The 23,587-nt window shown below is 42.2% G+C and overlaps 1 protein-coding gene across 3 annotated transcripts in view; it reads left to right on the top strand.

The window, feature by feature from the left end:
• Positions 1-13,261: 13,261 nt before the first annotated feature.
• ABCB11 (ATP binding cassette subfamily B member 11) overlaps positions 13,262-23,587 on the top strand; it is a 107,109-nt gene continuing 96,783 nt past the window's right edge. For all 3 annotated transcript variants that reach the window (XM_053665241.1, XM_037140689.2, XM_053665243.1), the window contains exon 1: positions 13,262-13,432. In XM_053665241.1, coding sequence (XP_053521216.1) covers positions 13,321-13,432 — 112 coding nt within the window. In that variant the 5' untranslated portion in view covers positions 13,262-13,320. The remainder of the gene's footprint in view (positions 13,433-23,587) is intronic.

Here is a 23,587-nt window from a genome sequence, read left to right as displayed (position 1 = left end):
ACCAAAAATAAGGGGCATGTTGTTGTAGCTCTGTTCATGCTGACTGGCCATAGGCAGAGATAATGTCTCATAGTGAAGTAGGTCTGGCCTAATGCAGGTTCACTTCCCGGCTCTCAGTGGCCATCCAACTCGGAGCCAAACGTTTGTTAGGGAAATGTCCCAAATGTACTTTGTGCCTTATATTTACAATGTACCAGAGTACTTTCTGGCCTGCAGCTTTCTAAAAAGTTTACCATAAACTTATTACAAACATCTTCTAATATTAATAAATAAACTTTTGCTCAGTGATTTTTTTATAAAAAGTTGTTTATATTCCGTATGTGTTTGATTGGCTAACTTCCAATAATTGATCGTTTAGACTACTTCTAATTTTTCATTATCATGAGTAATAGTTCAAAGAGGATGTTTAAATAGACATCTTTGCATACACCTGATTGTTTACATAGAATAAATTCCTAAAATCTATACCATTTAGGCCCCTTCGCATGGCCGGTGTTTGTGTTAGACTCTTTCAGGAATGGGCGAGCCTCTTCCCTAACTGCTTCCTTGTGTGTGGTCACTTCCCACCCAGAGTCTGGGTTTGGTCACGTGGCTTGTTTCAGGCAATGGGACATCAGCAGAAGTGAGGCAAGGGCAGGCTTTCAAAAAAAGTGCAGCCCTAACTGGTGTGGCTCAGTAGCTGGGCGTTGTCCCACAAAACCGAAAGGTCACCAGCTCCATTCCTGGTCAGGGCACATGCCTGGGTGGCAGGCCAGGTCACCAGTTGGGGGTCATATGAGAGGAAACCAATTGATGTTTCTCCCCCTCTCCTTCTCCCTCTCTTCTCCTCTCTCTAAAAAATCAATAAATAAAAAATTTAGAAAACAGTGCATTGGTACCTGCCTTCCTATAATGTTGCCACTATATATAGTCTGGGCCAGGTTGCTAGAATCCTGCGGCACAGCCACCCGCCAGCCCCAAACCACCGAGCATGTGAGGGAAGCAGGATTCGCCATCCTAAAATGTGTCTCTCTGGCGTAGGATTATGGTGGGCTGGTTATTTTTAAGAGACAGCAGACGTAGGAGAAGCTCTGAAAACCAAGTAGAAGTTTAAATAGAAGAACTAGGCGAGCGTTCAGTTGCTCCAGCACCCCGTGTTGAAAAAGCTCTTCCTTCTCCACTAAAACTCTGAAATTCAAATTCTACTCTTTCTGGAATCTGTTGCTCCTTGCTGTGGGTTGGAGTTGTTTGCTGAATGACTTTTCTAAGAGAATGTATTTTTTTGTTGATCCCTGAAGTTTCTATTTCTTTAGCTCCGTCGTCAGCCAGTTGTTTGATAGATATTGTTTTTTTTAAATGGCAAGAGCCAGGAAAAAGGAAAAAAGGAAAAGAAAAGAAAATTGTCTCCAGGTCTTGGAAGATTGGCTCTCTGTTGGGCTACTCCTCAGTGCTAAGCCAGGCCATTTACAACTTTGAATTCGCCTTCACTCCCTTCTTATGCTGAGGCTATAGATCAGCCTTCAGTCTTCTGTGCTATTTACTGAGAATGCATGATGCCAGGAACATGCGATGGCTTTCTGGACTACCTGGTATACTCAGGAGATTTTTGAAGCCCTTAATCCCCAGAGTAACATTCCCCAGCTTTTTCTTCCTGACTTTTGTCATGGCTAGTGTTTGCTTCAACTGTTGATTTTTGCCCCTGGGGGCAGACGCTTGTTCATTTAGCTGTCAACATTCTTAAGAAACATCCTCTACCGTGAGAGAATTTCAAGTCAGGTGAAACAAAGGCAGCCTGTGTTAGTTCTCCTGGCAACCCACAGACAGGCCAAAACAAATGTGATAATAAAGAATTAGAAACAAGGTGTTTTCTACTCCCTCCAGTATCATGTGTTCATACTGGGGATTCAAGCTGCCCTCCTGAAGACCTCCATTGTGCTGGGGAGGGAGAGGGAGATGGGGTTAAAAATGTCAGAGTTCTTACTGTGTTCTAGTGGCTTTTCTCTTGGTTCAACATTCACTTAGTTGCTGTAAACCTTTGTCTGTCTTCGAGAGTTCCAGTAACATTGATCCTTACAGTTTTGCCATATTTTTTGGTGTTCCTGGGGAGGAAGACGCCCCCTGAGGTTCCTACTCTGCCTTCTTCACTGGTGTCACTAATCATCTTGAATAATGTTTGAAACCCTTTTGTGTATCTCCAATTGGACAACAGATTGATCCAAATACTACTAACAACTTCTATAGCCTACTATACTTCTTTGATTATTATAGAAGATAATAACAAAATTATTTTTTCCAGCTTAATGCCCGATTCTCTGAAATGCTGAAAAGATAGACTATCTGAAAAACTTAGTTTCCAGAATCCATTACTAGGAACTCTTCTAGTTTCTAATCCTAAATTTTGAAAACCAGATCTTTTGGCCCAATCCTAAATGCTAGAGTCCTTTAGGAATCAGCTATAGAATTTGTTTTCATTTTTCAGTCTCCTGTGGGATTTTATATTGTTCTAATCCTGTGAATACCAGAGACCACAACAACTCCAGAATTAGTCTCCAGTTTAGAGTTACTCTCTGAAATCCAGGCCCAACTGCCACTGAACATTTCTCCTTATTATCTCACAGTATCTCAATATAAACATATTAAAAACTGAATGTTGTGGACTGCTCCGCCTGGTTTTAGGAATTGTAACTCGACCCCCTGGGGTTAAGGGTGAGCTATGACCTTTGGAATGTAAGCCTCAGAAGACAAAGCTTGTCTCTGGTAGCAAATGCTGCCTCAGTTCCTCTCCCTGCCCCAAAGCTTGGTCAGTAGTCAATGACCGGTAAGACCCCTCACAGCAGGGGGCAACCTAAGCCATACTCAATCACTTGGAGGCCTTCATGGAAGGACTTGGGGGACTGAAACAAAGAGCAATGGACTCTTGCTCCCCAGCTTTGACATAGCCCGAGTCCCCATGACCTCTGGGAGAAGTGCTTCCTGGCTCTAATCCCCTTAAGCCTGAATACCTGATGGGGAGAAGTGCAGCTCCTTGCCTTGCTAGAGTGTGTCCTGGGGGAAAATCTGGCATCACAAAGACTTCCTGATAAACCTGTGAAATCTGCTCCGATAAGAGTGCTTCCATTCACACTTTAAGGATTCCAGCAGGAAACTCTAAAACTCTCTGCCTGACAGACTGACTCACGCTATCTACTGTTCGATCCTTGCTGCCCGGTGTTCCTGTGTATTATAACCCAATAAAAGTCCTTAGAGGAAGGGGCTCAAGGCCTTTTTCCCCTGAGAAACTGGCCACTGCTCCAGGCCTTTTTCCTCTGGGAAACTGGGCTATCTCTCCTCCCCAAGCAGATCACATCAGGTCTCTGTTATGTTTACTCTCATCCGTGGCACACGGGGGGACTTGCAAGGAAAGTCGCCCCCAGAACTGAACACTCAGTTCTTACTCTTGGAATTTTTTTTCTCCCCAGTTCTTACCCATTTCACTAAATAACACTTCTATTTGTCTGGTCATTTATTCTAAGAATGTTGGAGTCATCCCTATCCTCCACTCCTGCTGACTCACAGATCTATTAATTTTAATAATTAAGAAATAATAATTAATCTCATGTATATTCCTTAAAATTAGCCAGTTCTGGAAACTCTGTCACCAGCACTGTAAGATAAGCCGCCATACGGTATTTTGACTGTAGCACTCCAATACTCTTCTACCTGTTTCTTTGCTTCCAAGATTGCCCCCTCAAGTCACCCTTTGCTTAGAATGAATGTTTAAAAATGCAAATCAAATCACAATACTTGTCTGCTGACTCATAGCTCATTAATGCGGCTCTCAATCCTGCATGACCAGCCTTTGCCATCTTGTCCAGTGCCAGGTCATGCCACAAGTTCCCTTGCTCACTATTCTCCAGCCACAGTGGCCTTTTTTAGATACTCTAATCTGTGCATTCTCTCCTGCTTTAGAGCTTTGTATGAGCTATTTTCCCTTAGCTATGTTCTCTTCCTCCCACCCTTTTCTTGGATGATCTGTTCAGCATACCTTCCTCAGGGCCAGCCTTTTCCAAATCTTCAATCTAAGTTAAATTCCTCTGCTGAACTCTCCCATAGCATCTGGAACTTTTCCTTAGTAGATCCTATGACCTTTATCATCATTTTTATGATTATTTTTATGATTACTTATTTATTATTGGTTCTTTATCAGACAATATGCTTCATGAAACCATGTCTGTTTTGTTCATTTTCTCTACTCACAGTGACTATCAAGATGCCAAGCTAATAGTCCTTGATAAATAAAAATTTATTAAATGAGTAAATGAAAAAAGGAGTAGATGAGGTGTCAGAAACTGTTTTATTCTGGTTCTTCCCAAGGAGTAACAAGAATGAAGTGTTTCCTGGGCATCTGCCCACATTCCAGCAATGAGAGGGAACCCCTACTTTTGCTTGTTCTTCTCCCCCTTATATGTGGCAGGAATGTGGTTTGCTTTATTCAAACACTGCTGTGGGATGGAGATACTGAAAGCCAAGATGAGCCAAGGGAAAGAGAGGAGACTTCTTTGTGTTCACAATGAATCAGGAATTACTAACGAAAAAGGAGAGAAGCTAGGATAGCCCCATTGGATTGCTTAATAAGTTCAAACGGCCATGGGATTATGAGAGGGATTTACCAGAAGTGTTATGAGGATGTGAATGAAAGAAAATGAGAGCAAAGGCCATTGTAGTTAAAATAAAATCCAACAGCTGCGTCAGAAACTACAGCTATGCCTCAACTGGAAAAACATGAATCAATTGGAAATATAAAGAAAAGAGGAAGTGGTTTCTCAGAGCTGGGAGTTGTAAGTAGTTTGGGGCTAGAAATTTAAAGGTGACATTTGAGAAGCAATATTGAAAACCATGAGGATGTACACACCTAACATTGCTGTGTTATCCCTATTATAAAATTTAAATGTCAATGTTTTGGAGTTTAGGATATGGTAGAAGATATCAGAAGTAATAAATAGCCTTGGCTGGTGTGACTCAGTGGATTGAGTGCTGGCTTGTGAACCAAAGGCTCTCTGGATCAATTCCCAGTCAGGGCACATGCCTGGGTTGCGAGCCAGGTCCCCAGTAGTGGCTGCTCAAGGGGCAGCCACACATTGATGTTTCCTTCTCCCTCCCTTCCCCTCTCTCCAAAAATAAACAAATAAAATCTTTTAAAAAAGAAGTAATAAATAGGGTTCATGAATAAAGAAAGTACAGGTATTTTTTAAATTATATATTATCTTCTCTTGTTTAGATACAAGTCTGATTACACACGGTTTAAAAACACTCACATAATAAGCCAATATAATCAGATTTAAAGACTGGTCCTCGAGCACGGTAGCTAAGGATGCCACACTTGTCTATTATCTCACCCACACCTCAGTGGCCACCAAACCATTCAACACAGCTTCCTCAACTGTGAGTTGTTTGCAGCTACTGGTTTGAGTACTCTTGATTAATTTTTTCCTCAGGCTCTGAATAGCTGTAAGAATCTCAGCAGGGGTTGGAGAAACCCACTCAATCTCAAGGTTATGCTAAAATGTGGCAAATGCAGGCTTTGAGTAAGTCACAGCAACGTTTATCACACCAGAGCCTTCTCACTGATGGACCACAGTTCTAGGATGGAAAGTTTGTTATCCGCCTGGCTGGTGTGGCTCAATGGACTGAGTGCTGCCTGCAAACCAAAGGGTTGCTTGTTCGATTCCCAGTCAGGGTACATGCCTGGGTTGTGGGTCACAACCCCTATAGGGGCTCGACCCCAGTAGGGGTTGAGTGAGAGGCAGCCACACATTGATGTTCCTTTCCCCCTCTTTATCCTTCCCTTCCCCTCTCTCTAAAAATAAATAAATACAATCTTAAAAGAAAAAAAAAAGAGAAAGTTTGTTACTCAGAATGGCTGACTGAATTAACTATGGATATTTTATAATAATACAAATATATTTATATTTTATTTCCTCCGCCTTTCTACTTCTGGTTCCAGGAAGTAGGGAGGTGGAGGAAAGAAAAACTTTGTGTTTCATGGTAGATTTGAATGGTCAGTGACACATCAGGAATCAGGATGAGGGAGTAGAGGGAAGTCAATAACCACTTAGTTGGGGGGCATTCAGAGAGGCCATGAGAAGTCATTGCAGTAAATATTTGAGATGAATCATTAAAGAATTGCTTAGTTAAACTGTTTCTTCCTCTTTCTTTTTCTTACTTACTGTCTTGTGTTATTTTCTGGATTCTTTATAATCATATCTTCATAATTAAAGATATGAAATTATCTTTAAGATTGTACACACATGTAACATTATGTGTGCATGTGTGTGTGCTTACTTTCCTATACCTCCTCAAAAAGAAATGATGCAATTTAGTTTCTGGAGCTGTTTAGGAAGCTTAAGTGATATCTAATTAGCATATATCTAACCACATAGGAAAGAGTATCCTGCAAAGTAGCTGAAGTAACAAAGGCAATTATTTCACATTATATGGAATGTGGAAGCATTTAAAAATTTATTTATTTATTTATTTTTAGAAAGAGAGGAAGGAAGGGAGAAAGGGAGGGAGAGAAACATCAGTGTGAGAAACATGAATTGCCTGTCTGTAGCACACACCTCGACTGAGCAGGCCTGCAACCCTGGCATGTGCCCTGACCAGCAATTGAACAAGTGACCTTCTGATTTGCTGAATGATGCCCAGCTAGTTGAGCCACACTGGTCAGGGCTGAAATCTGGAGGCATTTAGTTTCAGGGTTGGTTCAGTGTCTCAACTGTATTACCAAAGCCAGAGGCTCTTTCCATCTCTCTACCCTGCTATCCTCAGTGTGCAGCTATTCGTTTTTTAGTTTGGCACCTCACAGTCACCAGACATAATCCCTTAAATTCTGACTGAGAGGGAAATACTATAACTTAGAGTATGATACATGGCGCATTTGTTTCTGCATGGCACACGCATACAAGAAAAAAAATCCCCCAAACTAGTGACTATCACTAGTATATATGTCCATACGTTATATGTGAAGGTCTGAAGTGAATTCCTGACAATGCTGGCAACTTCCACACTCAATAGGAAGTAAGTATGTGGCAGATCAGCTCATGTGGGATGGGCTATGGTCTAAGGGTGAAGATGCCTGACTGCATCCTGGGCATGGTAAGGGTGGCCTGGCCTGGGAAAGAGTCCCTGGTTTAATGGCAGCCACCTGGGCATCTTGATCAGAGTTGGACACAAGTTGAATCTGGATGCCAGACCTTTATTTTACTCTTCCTTAGTATGAGGTTTGATGCACAAGATTAGGGCACCCTAGTTAATCACTCTTAATCATTGCTATTAAAAGTTGTGACATTCTCAAGTGTGTGCCTAGCCATGTGTCATTGAGAAGCAATGAATTAGTGAGTCAGGTCTAGATAGCCGACTGCTGTTGTGTTTCACAAGCTATGTGTCCTGATGTATTAAGGACTCACCCAGAGCTAACAAGAGTGGTAGTGGGGTGTTCTGAGCAGCCATTGGCAACACAGCAGTACAAATAATGTGGCTACTTTCATTTTTTCCCTCAAAGCTAAAAATATGAGTTTACCAACATCCACCTAGATTGAAAGGCTTACATAGAGAACTGGACTTTGGATTTATGAGCCTATCAAATTGTTGTTCAAAAACACAATTGACTAATTTGGTAAAACTGGTTCCTTGTTGCAAAAGTTTGTTGTATTAAGAATAAATTGTCTTGCTTCAGGCTAAGGAGTAATAGGTACCACCTCATAAGTATAACCAGTCAGCATAGATCACCATGACCTATGCTTAAGTGTTAATAACCACCCAGTTCTTACTGTTCCATCTCTTCCACCCCAACAAAAAAATGGTTTCCATTGCACCCCAAAAGGGATGCAATGATGCATCCCTTTAAGAAGGGAGGTGTCCTGAGTGAAGCTGAGACATGAAAACGCAATCCACCCAAAGATTCAGACAGCTTTGCCCCTTTCCAGTGAGAAATGAGTTCATCTGACAGGTCAAATGTCTGTCGGACACTATAGGTACAACCACTTCTTAATGAACTTTATTTTGTTCTTCTTCTTTATTTATTGCGCCCATTTCTCTCCCTTCTCCAATTACTGATGTTCCCTCATATTTATTTTTCGTATTTGACATGATATGTGCACTGGAATGAGCATTTAGAAACAGACAAGAACTACTACACTAAAAAATATGAGAAGACATTTGTTTATGAGCAAAGCCTGTATTTTGTGCCAAGTTCCCTCACTAAAGAGGTAAACAAAACCAGAAATTCTCACCAAGTATTGAGTGCTGAAGAAGATAAATAACTGTGAAGATGAATATATGTATTTCACTTAGATAATTGTAAATTACAACATGACAAGAGTGTGATTAAATGGCCTTATTTGTTGTTGTCAATTCCATAGAGGAAGCATAAACATCTAAAATGTATATACATTGAGGGTACTCAACTCACTACTCTTAACTTTCGTGTCCATGATCATCTTAAAGAAAGCATGCTCTAAAGACCGCGATGAAGTGTTGTCTGTGTCATGTGTTTTACTCTCAACAGCTAAGCCAGTGGGGCTTGGTGGAGTTCCAGGAGCCAGGGCTACACATGGCATAGGGCTGGGGCAGTCTGTACACTCAGCAGATGGGGTTTGGGGCTCTTCTCCTTGTACCATTCTACCTCCCTCTGAAGTGAACTGAACTACAGAAATTGTATCCTTGCACACGTCTTGCTTTAAAAACACAAAACTACCCAAGGAAGCTTGAACTTAGACATTTTGTTTCTGCCACAAAACACACCCAATTATATTATGTCAATCTGGCTTTTCACAACTCAAATTGGTTTTCAGGGTGGTAATGACCATGCAAAAGAGTCTGTCTTTGGTGCACATGTGCAAGACCTGCCCCAACGGAAGTTCCAGTCTTAGACTGTGTGGGATTCGTTCTACAGGCACTGAAAACCCTTCCTTTTCTATCTTCACGTACTTAAAAAAACTTAGATGCCACTGTTTGTCAGCAAACAAAATTCTGTTTTCAGCCTCTCCTCTCAGTAGGCATTTGGCTCTTCTCAATGCTGCCTGGGTGCGTTTGATGGCCTTGCCCACGCTGTCATTCTCAGCTGGTCCTTCTCATGCTTGGGGACATAAATCCCTCTTACTCCAAGAATTTTTTCCTGATGATTGCTACCCACACTGCCATGTCACTTTTTTAGTACCTAAGGTCTACCTTGGACATTTTAACATTTGATGTTGCTCTGTTTTATTTTTCCTTAATTGCTTTGTATCTTGAGCTTTAAACTTCCCTTTAAAATTTAAATCTTCCCTTTAAAATGTAAACTTTGTCAAGGATACTAATTGTAATCTGTACTAGTTGGCAACCAGCATAATACGGACCACAGTGTCTTGCAGGTAGAAGATCCTCGATAATTTGCTTTTGAATAATGCAGGGAATGAAGTAACTGGTGACTCTTTTGTCCCTTCCACAGTACCTAGAATAACCTTCAGTACAGTTTTAAACCCAGCTGCAGGCTCAAATCTATTTTTATGGATTGGGGCCCTTGCTGATGTATTTTTGGCTGTGATTTTAAAACACGGGACAAAATGCTCTACAGTGACCTCCAAGGCTCTGCAACAGTGGTTCTCAGGCTAGGGCATGCTAGGTGCCACCCCTGGAGTTTCTGGGTCAGTAGGTCCAGGTAGGCCCCAGAATTTACATTTCTAACAGGTAAAGCTGATGCTGCTGGTCTACTCATTATACCTTGGGAGCCACTGTCCCACTCCTATGACACTGATACTGTCTGCTGCTGCTGTCTTACTCTGTTTTAGTGACACCGACCTCCTTGTGGTTCCTTAAATGTACCCTGGCTCCACCCAGGGCTTTCGCATTGCTGCTCCCCTAGATTCTCACACACCTGCTCCCTCATCTCCCTCAGGTGGTTCCTCATACGCCACCTTCTCACTGAATTCTTCTCTCATCACCTGATCTAAAATAGCAACTCGCACTCTCACACATCCCCACAGACGCAGACTATCATACCCCTTCCCTGCAGCGTCTTTCTCCCTAGCATTTACCACAGTTTGACCTATGCCGTGTTTTACTTATCTGCTTATTTTGTCTGCCTCTTGCCCCACTAGACTGCAAATTCCTGAGGGCAGGAATTCTCACCTGGTTTGCTCTTTCTTGCATCCCAGAGGTTAGAGTGGTTTGGGCACAGAGTAAGCATTCTAAAAGTAGTTGTTTCAACTGGAGGACAGCCACAGACCACAAACCATAAAGAAAACTTGCCCACTGCTGAAACAAATTAGACGTGATTGACTCAATTCTCCCTTTGCCCAGGCCTGTCATGGGGCAGACTGAAGAAGAAAAGGAAGGCACCATTAACCCCCAGAGTGGCTCAGGGCAGGTTGCTGCTTTGTCCTCTCATCTCTCATGTACAAAGTGAGGTGTTGTGAACTGCTCTGCCTGGTTCTAGGACTTGTAACTCTACCCCCTGTGGCTAAGGAGGAGTCAGTGACCTTTGAAATGTGAGCCGCAGGAGACAAAGCTTGTCTCCGGTAGCAAATGTTGCCTCAGTTTCCTCCCTGCCCTTGAAGCATGGTCAGAAGTCCTTGATGGGTAAGACCCCTCACAGCAGGGGGCAACCTAGGCCAGACACGACCACTTGGGAGGCCATCATTAGAGGACTGGGGGGCGGTGCTGCAACAAAGAGCAAAGAACTCCACCCCCCCCCCTTTGACATAGCCCCAGGCCCCATGTTTTCTGGGAGAAGTGCTCCTGGCTCTAATCCCCTTAAGCCTGAATACCTGTTCGGAGACTTGCTGCTCCTTGCCTTGCTAGAGCTTATCCTGGGGGAAAATCTGGCATTGCAAAGACTTGCTGATAAACCTGTGAAATCTGCTCTGCTAAGAGTGCTTTCATTCATATGATAAGGGTCCGAGAGGAAATAAGTATGTCTCCCAAAGTTTCTGCAACTCTCTTCCTGATAGACACTGACTCATAGTAAGCCCTCAGATTTCTTTGAAATGTTATCTACTATTTGATCCTTGTTGCCCTGTATTCCTGTGTTGCCCTGTATTACAACCCTATAAAAGCACCTGGAGGAAGAGGCTCAACGCCTTTTCCCTGGAGAAACTGGCCACTGCTCAAGGCATTTTTCCTCTGGAAAACTGGCCACCTCTCCTCCCCAAACAGATCACATCATGTCTCAGTCAGGTTTATTTTCATCTGTGGCACACGGGGGGACTTGCGAGGAAAGTCGCCCCCACAATGAGGTGTTTGGAGATGAAATACAGCAGGTCCTTGAATAACGTCATTTCATTACAAAAGTTGATGAGAAAAAATATAAATATTCCCAGCCAGGGCCACTGTCTATGAGGGGTTTGCATGTTCTTCCAGGTCTGCATTCTCTCTGGGGACTCCGGTTTCCTCCCACATCCCAAAGATGTGGCTATGAGGTGCATGCGTGTGTCCACATTGTCCCATCTGAGTGAGTGTGTGCGTGAGTGCGCCTGTGAGGGAAAGGCGTCCTGTCCAAGGGAGTCCCTTCCCAGTGCCCTGAGCTGTAGGAACAGACGCCAGCCCCCTGCAACACTGAACTGGGGACGTGTGGGCTGGAAACTAGCAGTCTTACCTGTTTTTATGAATTGTTCTTAAATATGTGTGGAGCTCGCATTCATTTCAATGCTTGATATTAGAAGTATTTTGGGTCTTTATTTAGAAGTTTGGTGATGTCTTTTGTGACCAGAAATATGCCTAGGAACTTAATTCTGGTTTGTATCAACTAGTCTAGGAAAGATTGGTTTCGTTCTACATTGGTTCACTTTAAGTTGTAGTTTTCAAGAATTACAGTGGTAAGTGAGGACCTACTGTATCTGCAATGTTTGCAGCTCTGAAACTCTATGCGTTTTTGCTCCCCCAGGTCTACACGACACACAAAGGGAAGTCTCAGGACATGGGGGCCAGTGAGCAACTCTGCTCTGGTCAAAAGGTGACAGTTTTCTCCTTGGCATTTTTGCCCTTCAGGTGTTGTCAATAATTTTGCGGCAACGAAGGTAGCAAAATTCTATAGAGAATTTTCTCCCAACCAAAGCTGCAACCCTATAGGTGTGCTGCCTTTGTGGTTTTGTGTAAAACAAAGTTCTTGCTTCTGGGTTCTAATTGGTGTCAAACAGAGTATTATTATTACATTTGTGTCACGTCACAAGTCATCCTGTTCTGGGACTTCTTGAATCAGGTCAGGTAGGGGAACGTCTAGACATGTTTCTTTTCTTTGCTGACCTTGATGTTTTGAGATTTTAAAATATAAATATAATAATAATAATATGAAGAATTTGAGGCTAAATCATAAACTACTGTATATCTAGCTTCCAGTAGAGACAAACAGCAGTGGATGCTGGATTAAGAAAAAAAGTTTCCTAATTGAGAACCTGCATCCTTCCTTTATTCTGCAAACTGAGAAACACTTGGCTCCCTGCCTGCATTTCAGAGCATGAGTGGGAGAGGGTCGGCATGGAGCAGTCATTCGGTCTCCTCAGTAAAGGTGATAGCGCCTACCTTCTAGGGTTATCGAGAAGCCAAATAAGGTAGTACAGACAAAACTCTTCAGCTGAGCCAGGCCCCCAACAAGGGCTCGACCAGCGTTGGCTGTTACTCTGCACAAGGCCATAGTAAGGCATGCTTAGGCAAGGGTTAGCCCAGACAGGGAGAGAAACAAACAAACAAAAAGAACATTTTGAGAAAGTGAAAGGATTAACAAAAAGGAAGAGGAATAGATATGAATAACGCAAAAACCACTGGAGAAGCTATATGGGTTTGGCTAAGATTTCTGTTAATTTGAACCTTTAAAAAAATCATTACTCTGCCCATACACAGGGCTGCATCTGGTAAGTAAAGCTTGAGGTCGTTAACTGTTCAGGCCAGGGTGCAAGGGCCTTCGGAGCACAAGGCCGTTTCAGGTGTTCTTTCAGGTTATCTGTCTCCAGGGAACTCTGGGGACCTGTGACCTAAGGATTTTCCAAGACTTATCTTCCAAACTGAGGGGGTGGTATTTAAAGGGTTTTTGTTTGCTTTGCTTTGCTCTGCTTTGTTATGTTTTTAAGTAACTTTTCAAAAATAAGGGCCTGTAAAAAGAAGAGGTGGACTGCCAGGATCACAGTACTCTTGTCCCGGTCCCTCTTGCCTGTGACTCACCCCCCTTTCCACGACAAATCAGCACTTTCCACAGCCTGGTGACCCCTCAGAGGGTTTCTGTAGCACACTGTGTTTGGGGTCATTACTTTGAGCATGTTCAGTCTTTTCTCAGATGTCACTGAACTGTGCTTGGGCTGGCCTTCAGGACATTGACCCTTAAACAAATAGAGAATGTTCTCAGAAAAGCTTGAATTCCGTTCAGTGCTTTATAATGGTGGACACAAGTCAGAAAAGGCAGTGGAGTTCGTTTTTTCTTCTGGCTTCCTCAAGTTCACTGTCACAGGTAAGTGAGTTATACTGTCTACAGCATTTGAGGGCTATATTCTGCCACTCCGTTTCCTCTAAAGGTCACATTGTGGGCCACTGTGCTTCTGATTTACCCGGGTGGCCTCTTGTCATGTGATAAGTAATACAACAATGCTTGGATAGGAACTTGAAGAACACATGAATGATTTCATAATATTATATACAATGCAGATCCTCTCAGGTGCTGTCTTACTCACAGCGGTGCTATTTTCTGCATCGGTGCCTCTGAGAGTCTGTGGTACTCGGGAATGTGTTGTACAAATGTGTGAACAGATTGAATAACCTGCCAAAAGTAAAAATGCCAGTGTAGTTCTTAACTTGGCTTTATGAAAGCATAATTCTGTTTGTACTGATAACCGCAAATCCTACCCTGGAAAGCCACTGCTGCTTTCATAAACTATACCGATTTCCTTTTCTTCAGACTCATGCTCATTTCCTCATTCCCCCAGTTTCTAAAAATCTGGACACTAAGAAATATGAGCTCTGGATGCCTGGCTAGAGGGGAGAAAGTTGGCTTCCGGAATCCAGTTTCAGTTTTCAGGTTTTCCTAGCTGGCAGAAATCACATGTTGCTGATGAGTCGAACGCACAGATCAGATATCATCACACACATTCAAGACTGGGAATGCAGTGTGGTATTTCTAAATGTTCCGAGGGGGAACAACTTTCTAGGCATTTTAGAAACACGGTGTAATGATTGTACCTACTACTCTTAATACTGGGATCTAATAGTGGTTCTTATTAAGCTTTTAAAGTATTGACTTATTTTTAGGCTCTTGTTTAATAGAGGTTCTTTCTGTGCGCTGCTACCTGTGCCCGCCCAGCTACTCCCCACCACTCCGGACTTAGTTAACCTCGTGCTCTGCTCTGAGGCCCCCATTTCCCTGCTGAGAGAAACTGTTCACACGCCCCTCCCCACGCTTGACTGTAAGCCCCTTGAGTCATTTGTGTGTCCTACTACTATGAGTAATGGTGACAAATATTTGCTGATGACTGCTGGAAGTGAATTAGAAGTAATTTAGGGGGAAAAATTTGCCCACTCCGGTTTTAAAAAACACTGAAATTGCTTTAAAAAAAAAGCCTGAGTTCCATCTCAGGAATCAAGTGTTAAAATTATGTGTAGCCTTGTGAAGATGAAAGAGCTAATGCATGGAGAGAGAAAGGAGGGCTGGGGGTAACTTTAGTTTAAATTCTACTTTCTTCAGGAAGCTGTTTTTTAGTCCTCCGTATCTCAACTGTGACTCTGTGAAGAAAATAATTGTTACGTTCCAATGAGGATCCCTGTGTATTTCTTTCCTTTTGGTGCTAAAAGGGGCCCATTTTCAATCCTTTCCCAGGACAATCAAGTTCATATTTCTTCTTTTCTTTAATGATCCTTGGGAGAAAGAAATCACTTGCTAGCTTTGATGATAACAGAGGGGCCTTACCATCATTCCAACATGTCAGCAGTGTAGACATTTTAGAAGTTTTTAGAAAAATTGGTGGCTTGGAAAATGACTTCCAAATTCAAGAGGAGCAAGAGCGGTTCTGCTTTTTTCTGTCAGCAGCTCAGGGAAGGGGAGTGGGTGGAGCTGGCGGCCTCAGAAGGTTTTACAGAGGAGAGGACTATGTCAGACAGAGTGAAGTGAAGGAGAGGTTCGCAGTGTGAGGTGGGGTGTGGGTAAGGGCCCCTCCACTCGTGAGCCTGGCTCCTCGGTGGCTGCAAGGGGCTCCTCCTGACCATTTTGGTCTGAATGTGGAGAAACCTCAGCCTCTTCCTCCTGAATTCAGTCTAGGCAAGACCACCATGTTTAAAAATAGTATTTGGGAGAAAATAAAATGGGAAGCGGAATAAATCTCTCCCTGCCCACAAAATTCCCAACTGTGAATAGTCAAGGAGCCAACTTCTAAAGTAACAAGAGCCAGGTTGCCGCTGGCTTGGCTGTGTCACGTCGCACAGTCTGTTTCCCTTGGCCACCTCAGGTGTATCTGCCTGGAGGGATTTGAACTACATATGCTCCTGAACTTGCTAAAGAAGGGTGAGCTGCTGCTTGATCTGGGAGGATTTCTGACTTTCCCAACATGATTTCCTAGTCTCTTTCTCTCTAGGTGTGGGCTCCCAAGTCTTAAGCCTTATCAGAGTATTGTTTTTTTTAGAAAATATATGAATGTGATCACATCCTTCTTTTGCCTGAAAACCTTTATTAGTTCCCATTGCCTTTGGAATAAGGGCCCAAGTCCTCAACATTAAGGATTACCTCATCTCAAGGAATAAACCAGCCTCAACCTCCAAGGTGGCCTCATCCATGCCCCCAGACTCACTGGATCTTTTTTGGTCCTTAAACCAACTGTCTCTTGGGTCTGGGCCTTTGCATGTGCTCTCCCCTGCCTGGAACTCTTTCTTCTCCTCTTCTCTTGGCTAACTTCCTTCCCTCTTCAAGGTCTCACCTAGAAGCACTGGTTCCAGAGCCTCCCTTAACTCCCTAGACAAAGGCAGGGCTTCTGCTTGGGGGTCTAGGAGATGCACGTACTTCCCCTTTATTCTTAGTCATTTGGTTTGTAACTTCTTATTTGTTATCTGTCTTCCCTGCCATACTGTAAGCTCTATAAGGATAGAGCTGGTTGGGGTGGCTGAGCATTACACATTTTTTTTTGTTGAGTAAATCAGGTCCTTGAAGATTTCTCCCTGGGCTTCAGGCTGTCCTTAGCTGATCTCAAGATGCAGAGGTCCGTGAGCATTTTCTATAAAGGGTTAAAAAGTGTATTTTTAAGCACTGGGAGCTGGGTGGGGGAATGTGGGTATAGTCTCTGTCACAGCCAATCAACTCTTCCATTGTAGCCAAAGACAAAATGAAAACAAATGAGCACAAATGAGTTCCAATAAAACTTTATTTACAAAAACAAGTTGTGGGCTAAATGCTCCTCATATAGTTGTATCCCTCAGCGTGGAGGTATTCCAGCTCCTAGCAAAGACCAGGCGGTCTCACATTCATGCACAGATAAACCAGGTGAAACTGGAGAACGAGACAGACCTTGCAACCCAGCATCTCAGCGCTGGGAAATAAAACCTCAAAACACCGATTGAAAACACCTGTGGGGGTTGAGGTGCCTAGAGAAACTCCCAGCCTCACAGGAGAGTTCACTGGAGAGACCCACAGGGTCCTAGAATGTACACAAACCAACCACATGGAAATCAGTATCAGAAGGGCCCGATTTGCTTGTGGGAAGTGGCAGAGGGGACCAAAATATGGCAGAGAGCAAAGCAAGGGCCATTGTTTCCTCTCAGACCCCTCCCCCACATACAGCATCACAACCCAGCAACTGCATTGCCCCGCCCTGGTGAACACCTAAGGCTCTGCCCCTCATACATAACAGGCACAACAAGACAAAAAAATGGCCCAAATGAAAGAACAGATCAAAGGTCTAGAAAAAAAATACAACTAAGTAACGAAGAGACAGCTAACCTATCAGATTCACAGATCAAAACACTGCTAATCAGGATGTTCACAGAATTGGTTGAATTTGGTCACAAATTAGATGAAAAAATAAAGGCTACACTAAATAAAATAAAGGAAAATATACAGGGAACCAATAGTGATAAGAAGAAAACTGAAACTCAAATCAATAGAGTAGACCAGAAGGAAGAAAGAAACATCCAATCAGAAAATAGTGAAGAAACAATAATTCGAAAAAATGAGGAGAGGCTTACGAACCTCCAGACATCTTTAAACGTTCCAACATCCAAATTATAGGGGTACCAGAAGGAGAAGAGGAAGAGCAATGAGTGGAAAGCTACTTTGAACAAATAATAAAGGAGAACTTCCCCAATCTGGCAAAGGAAATAGACTTCCAGGAAATCCAGGAAGCTCAGAGAGTCCCAAAGAAGGTGGATCCAAGGAGGAACACACTAAGGCACATCATAATTATATTAGCCAAGATTAAAATGAAGGAGAGAATCCTAAAAGCAGCAAGAGATAAGGAGATAAGAGATAAGGAGACAGTCACCTACAAGAGTTCCCATCAGACTGTTAGCTGATTTCTCAAAAGAGACCTTATAGGCGAGAAGGGGCTGGAAAGAAGTATTCCAAGTCATGAAATGCAAGGACCTACATCCAAGATTGTTCTACCCAGCAAAGCTTTTATTTAGAGTGGAAGGTCAAATAAAGCACTTCTCAGATAAGGTCAAGTTCAAGGAGTTCATCATCACCATGCCCTCATCATATGAAATGTTAAAGGGACTTATCTAAGAAAAAGAAGATAAAAAGCATGTACAGTAAAATGACAGCAAGCTCACAATTATTAACAATGACACCTAAAACAAAAACAAAAACAAACTAAGTAAACAACTAGAAAAGGAACAGACCACAGAAATGGAGATCATATGGAGGGTTAACAACAGGGCAATCAGAGGAGGAGAGATGGGGAAAAGGTACAGAGAATAAGTAGCATAGATGGTAGGTAGAAAATAGAGAGGGGGAGGGTAAGAATAGTATGGGGAATGTAGAAGCTAAAGAACTTATAAGTATGACACATGGACATGAAATAAAGGGGGGAATGTGGGTGGGAGGGGAGTGAAGGGGGAAAATGGGACAACTGTAATAGCATAATCAATAAAATATATTTTTAAATAAAAATAATTCTTGGGGGGTTCCATGATTAAGTAGCCAAAGGCTGCCAGCTAGTGCTTAGAAATCTTGATATCCTACTTTTAACTCTTAGGTTCTCAAGTTTATTAAAAGATAAGTCTTTCTGAAAAAACTGCAAATTTGTTTTCAGAAAATTTTTGGAGATTGAAATAATTTACTACATCAAAATTCAGCGTGAAAAAAAATAGCATGGTACATTAATTTTAATTCTGAGTTTTTTGTGTTGGTTAAAGTAAAGTTTTGTTATTATAAATTGTTAAGAATCTTAATTAAAGCTTCTTGCAATGTATGATACTCATGTACCTTTCACATGCTTCAGGAAACTCAAGAACAAATTGTTAGCTTAGGTGCTGAAAGAATAGAATTTGATGACATTACATCTGCTTGATTTAATGGGAAAGACTAAGGTGACAAAATACAGCACTCTTAACTCAGAGTGTGCAAGTAAGGAGGGGACACTCTCATCTCTCTGTGAAACAAGTCTGTTTACCCCTGAAAGCCAGACTCCCACTGTGTTTTCAGGGTTTCAGAGATTAGCAGAGATATTTTCCAGCATCTCCAAATGACCTTCCCAGAAACTTGTCTTATAAAAAGGGAATTAACCAGTGAGAGGAAACATTGTCTAATGATATATCAGAGTTTCATTGTACGCTTATAAAAATATGAAGCAATTCATGGAACATCTAATTCTGGGAACATTGCCTTTTCTGGGAAGTACCACAAGCAAGGCTTTGTCTATTCTTTCTAGGAATTTTGGTATCTCATTGCACTTTTCCAAATTTAGTGTTATAAAATCACCACTGTCTCTGTGCATGCATGCAAGCAATCAACATTTTCAATACAATGGCCTTCCAAAGTCATCACTGCCATTTCTAGAGTGGCCAGAGATATGGCAACTAGCCTCCATTTCTGACTGAGCAACAGTCAGATGCTACACAATGTATGCCCTGTAGCAATGGAGAGTACCTCTAATGGAAAGACTATACATCTTTTGAAGTATAGCTCCTTGGTATGTCAGAAGGGAACAGTAGGTTTCCAAAGTTCAGAGTGATGTGATGCACTGCTTAGAGAGAAAACAAATAAAAGAATAGCCCCAGGTGTTCAGTAGCTGGCCTGGAATTCACACCTAAACCATGTTATGCTCTTTCAGAAATGAACAATCTCACAGAATACCAATTGTATTATTCAAGGTTCTCCAGAGAACCAGAACCAATAAGATATATAGAATAAGATTTATTGTAAAGGATTGATTCATGTGATTATGGAGGCTGACAATTCTCCCAGTCTGTAAGCTGGAGGCCCAGGATGCTGGGGAACCAAAGGCCTGGGTACCAGGAGAGCCAATGGTGTATGTAAGTCCCAATCTGAGACTGGAGGCCTGAAAACCAGGAGTTCTGATGTCTGAGAGCAGGAAAAGATGGATGTCCTAGCTAAAGCAAAAGAGCAAACACATCCTCCTTCATCTTAAAATAATTACTTAAGTTTTTATTGAGATTATAATTGACATACAACATTGTATAAGTTTAATACAACATATTGAATTAATATATTGCAATGTGGTTACCACCATAGCTTTAGCTAACACCTCTTTCAAGTCACAAAATTATCAGTTCATTTTTGTGGTAAGAACATTTAATATCTAGTCTCAGCAGTTTTGAAGCATACAACATAGTATTCTTGACTATAGTCACTATGCTGTGTATTAGATCTCCAAAACTCACTCAGCTTCTAGTTGCAAGTCTGTGCCTTTAACATCTCCCCAACTCCACAGCCCATCAGCCTCAGCTAATCCCCATTCTGTTCTCTGTTTCTATGAGCTTACATTTTTTAACAATTATATTTTATTGATAATACTATTACAGTTTTTCTGATTTAGCTCCCTTTGTTCCCCTCCACCCAGCACCCCTCATACCCTCAGACAATCCCCCCAGTCTTGTTCATGTCCATGGGTCATGTGTGTAAGTTCTTTGACTACTCTTTTTTCTATGCTGTATTTTACATTCCCATAGTTAATCTATAACTACAAATTTGTATTTTTTAATCCTCTTACATCTCACCCATTCTCTCACAACCCGCCACCCCTGCATCTCTTTATCTTTAACCTTTGACATTTTAATTATGATGTGTCTTGGAGTGGGCCTCTTTGCAACCATCTTGTTTGGGACTCTCTGTGCTTCCTAGACTTACATGCCTATTTACTAGGGAAGTTTTCTTTCTTTTTTTTTTTTTAAATTTTATTTAGTTATTTTTCAAGTACAGTTTTTTGTCTATTTCTCCAATCCCAGCACCCCCTGCCCTGTCTCCCCACCTCCCTCCCATTTCCTCCCCCCCAGTCCTCATCCCTGTGTCTTTCATACTTGTTCCTCAAAATCCCTCCCTTTTTTTCCCCTCTCCCCTCTCCCCTCTGGTCACTGCCCACTTGTTCTCTATTTCAGTGTTTTTGTTTTTATTCTGTTTGCTTATTTGTTTTGTTGTTTAGCTTCCTGTTAAAGGTGAGATCATATGGTATTTGTCTTTCAATGCCTGGCCTATTTCACTCAGCATAATGCTTTCCAGTTCCATCCATGTTGTTGCAAAGGGTAGTAGCTCCTTCTTTGGGAAGTTTTCTTTTGTTATTTTTTCAAATAGATTTTTAAGTTTCTTTCTCTTTCTTTTCTCCATCTGGCATCCCTATGAAGTGAATGTCGTATTGCTTAAAGTTGTCCTACAGCTGCCTACACTATCCTTGATTTTTGGAGTCTCATTTCTTGTTGTTGTTCTGATTGTTTTTTGCTTCCTTATGTTCCGTGGTATTGATTTGAGTCCTAGCTTCATCCGCTCTATTGTTGTTTCCCTATAAATTGTACTTTATTCAATTAGTGTACCCTTCATTTCTGACTGGATCTTTTTTATGCTATTGCAGTTCTCATTAAGTTCCTTGAGCATTCTTATAACCAGTGTTTTGAACTCTGCATCTGATAGCTTGCTTCTCTCCATCACGTTTAGCTCCTTTTCTGGAGTTTTGAGTTGTTTTATCATTTGGACTGTGTTTCTTTGTCTCCTCATTTTGGCAGCCTCCCTGTGTTTGTTTTTGTGTATTAGGTAGAGCTGCTTTGACTCCATGTCTTGGTAGTGGGGCCTAATGTAGTAGGTGTCTTGTAGGGTCCAGGGGCACAGCATCCCCTATCATCCAAACTGGGTATTTGAGGTGTACCCTTTGTGTGGGCTGGGTATACCCTCCTCTTGTAGTTGAGCCTTGGTTGCTTTGGCAGATCAGTGGAAGGGATTTACCCAGGCCAATCAGCTGCAAGGACTGGCTATGACCACTGATCACCAACCTCCACCTTCCGTGGAGGATCAGCTCTGCAGGGGCAAGGTAGTGGTGCTCTAATATGGTCTACAGCTGTCCACTTGGTGCACTGGCCCTGGGGTTTCCTGAGTGGTGCAAGCCAAGGTCAGCCCCCACCTGTGTTTTGCCCAGGGCCACCCTGCCTGAGTTATAAAGCAGTCTGAGATGGCTGCTGCTTATGCTGGGCTTGGGGATTCCCAGACAAAGCCAGTCTGTGAATCTAGGCTGCTAGTTCTGAGTCTGGAGCTCACTGAGGCCAGCTGCTGCTTGTTTGTTCATATGGAAAAGCAGCTTGGGTGGGCTTGGAAGTTGAGTCGGGAAGAGTGTCTGGGGATCTTCAAGGTGGGTCAAGCAGTGTTAGCCAGGTAGATAGAATTTTAGATATGATACCAGTCTGCCAACTCTGTGGGGGGAAGGTCCAGAAATGGGACAATGGATTCTCTTGCTTTGATGTCTAACACATCATCCTCCCCCTGCATACTACTGGTGCATCTCAAGCCACCTCCCTAGTGCCAGAGCCCAGAGGGAGTGAGTCTGTGTAGGTGAGTCCATGTGTGGGTTCTTTAAGAGGAACTGCTTGGGGATCCAGAAGTTTCTTCCACTGACTCAATTCCCACTGGTCTTTGCAGCCAGAAGTTTTGAGGAGTTATCTTCCTGGCACTGGAACTGTGGACTGGGGGCCTGATGTGGGGCTGGGACTTCTCACCCCAAGATATTCCTTCCAAATCTTCACCCATCACACATGGACCTGGGACAAGCCCATTCCACATCTGTGTTTCTCCTACCAGTCTGGATGGATGTGGTTACTTTAATTCTATAGTTGTCAGACTTCCATTCAACTCAATTTCTGTCAGTTCTGAAGGATGGTTGTTCTATATTTTAGTTATAATTTTGTTGGGGTTGTGCAAAGAAGCAAGCTTGTCTGCCTATGTGGCCTTCTTGGCTGGGAGTCAATGAGTTCACCTTTTTTTAGATTCCACATATAAATGATATAATACAATATTTGTCCTTCTTTGTCTGGCTTATCTCACTAAGCAATTTAGGCCTTCAAGATTCACCCATACTATCACAAATGGCAGTATTTTATTCTTTCTCATGGCTGAGTGTATTCCATTGTTTATATATATTTACTACATCTTTTTTAACCATTTATCCATTGACAGACACTTAGGTGATTTCTATATCTTGACTATTATTAATAATTAGGAGTATATTATTAATACACTTCTAATACTTGGGAGTATAGGTATCTTTTTGATATCCTGTTTTAATTTCCTTTGGCTATATACACAGAAAATGGATTTCTGGATCATATGGTATTTGTATTTTTAGTTTTTTGAGGGACCTCCATACTGTTTATCATAGTGACTGCACCAATTCACACCCCCATCAACAGTGTACAAGAGTCCCCTTTCTCTACATCCTTACCAATACTTACCTTGCTTTCTTGATGGTAGCCATTCTAACAGACGTGAGGCGATGTCTCATTATGGTTTTGATTTGCCTTTCCTTAGTGATGAATGTTGAGTATTTTTTCATTTACCTGTTGGCCACTTGGATGTCTTCTTTGGAAAAATATCTATCTGGTTTCTCCACCCTCAGTTTCTCTGCCTATTTGTTCTATTCAATCCTTCAAAAGATTGAATGAATGATGCCCATCTACACTGGTGAGGGAGATCTTCTACTGATTCAAATAATATCTCTTGGAAACATCCTCACAGACACACCCAGAAATAATATTTCACCAGTTATCTGGGCATTGCTTAGTCCACTTGAATTGACATGTAAAATGAACCATCCCACCAACCTCAGACAAGGTCACTCTGAGACCAGGATAAAATGAGAAAAAGCAAGCCCATTTCATTATGTTGAAAGGACAAAATAAGATCACTGTGCAACACAAAAGAACAAACATCCTTCTCTCCTGTTATATGAATGACTACTATTTCTTTACCCAATTATAGAACTACTCTGGCTTTCTGATAGCATCCAATCTGGAGCAACCTCCACTTCATTGGACCTTCTCCCAAATCACCTAACCAAAGCCCATGTCCTATAATTGGTTCCACCCTTTTACTGAGCTACCTATAGTTCCCCACAGTGTGTTCTCTCTCACCGTAATAAGAAATCCAGGTCGTTCAACCACAGGTGTATTCCTGGTGTTCCCCAGCTGAAAGGCA

Source organism: Artibeus jamaicensis, unplaced genomic scaffold (genome assembly GCF_021234435.1).
Source record: "Artibeus jamaicensis isolate MK-2021 breed Jamaican fruit bat unplaced genomic scaffold, CSHL_Jam_final contig_391, whole genome shotgun sequence".
In the NCBI taxonomy this organism is placed as follows: domain Eukaryota; kingdom Metazoa; phylum Chordata; class Mammalia; order Chiroptera; family Phyllostomidae; genus Artibeus; species Artibeus jamaicensis.
The sequence above is the reverse complement of the archived record's forward strand: the minus strand, read 5'-3'. Positions and strand labels throughout refer to the sequence as shown.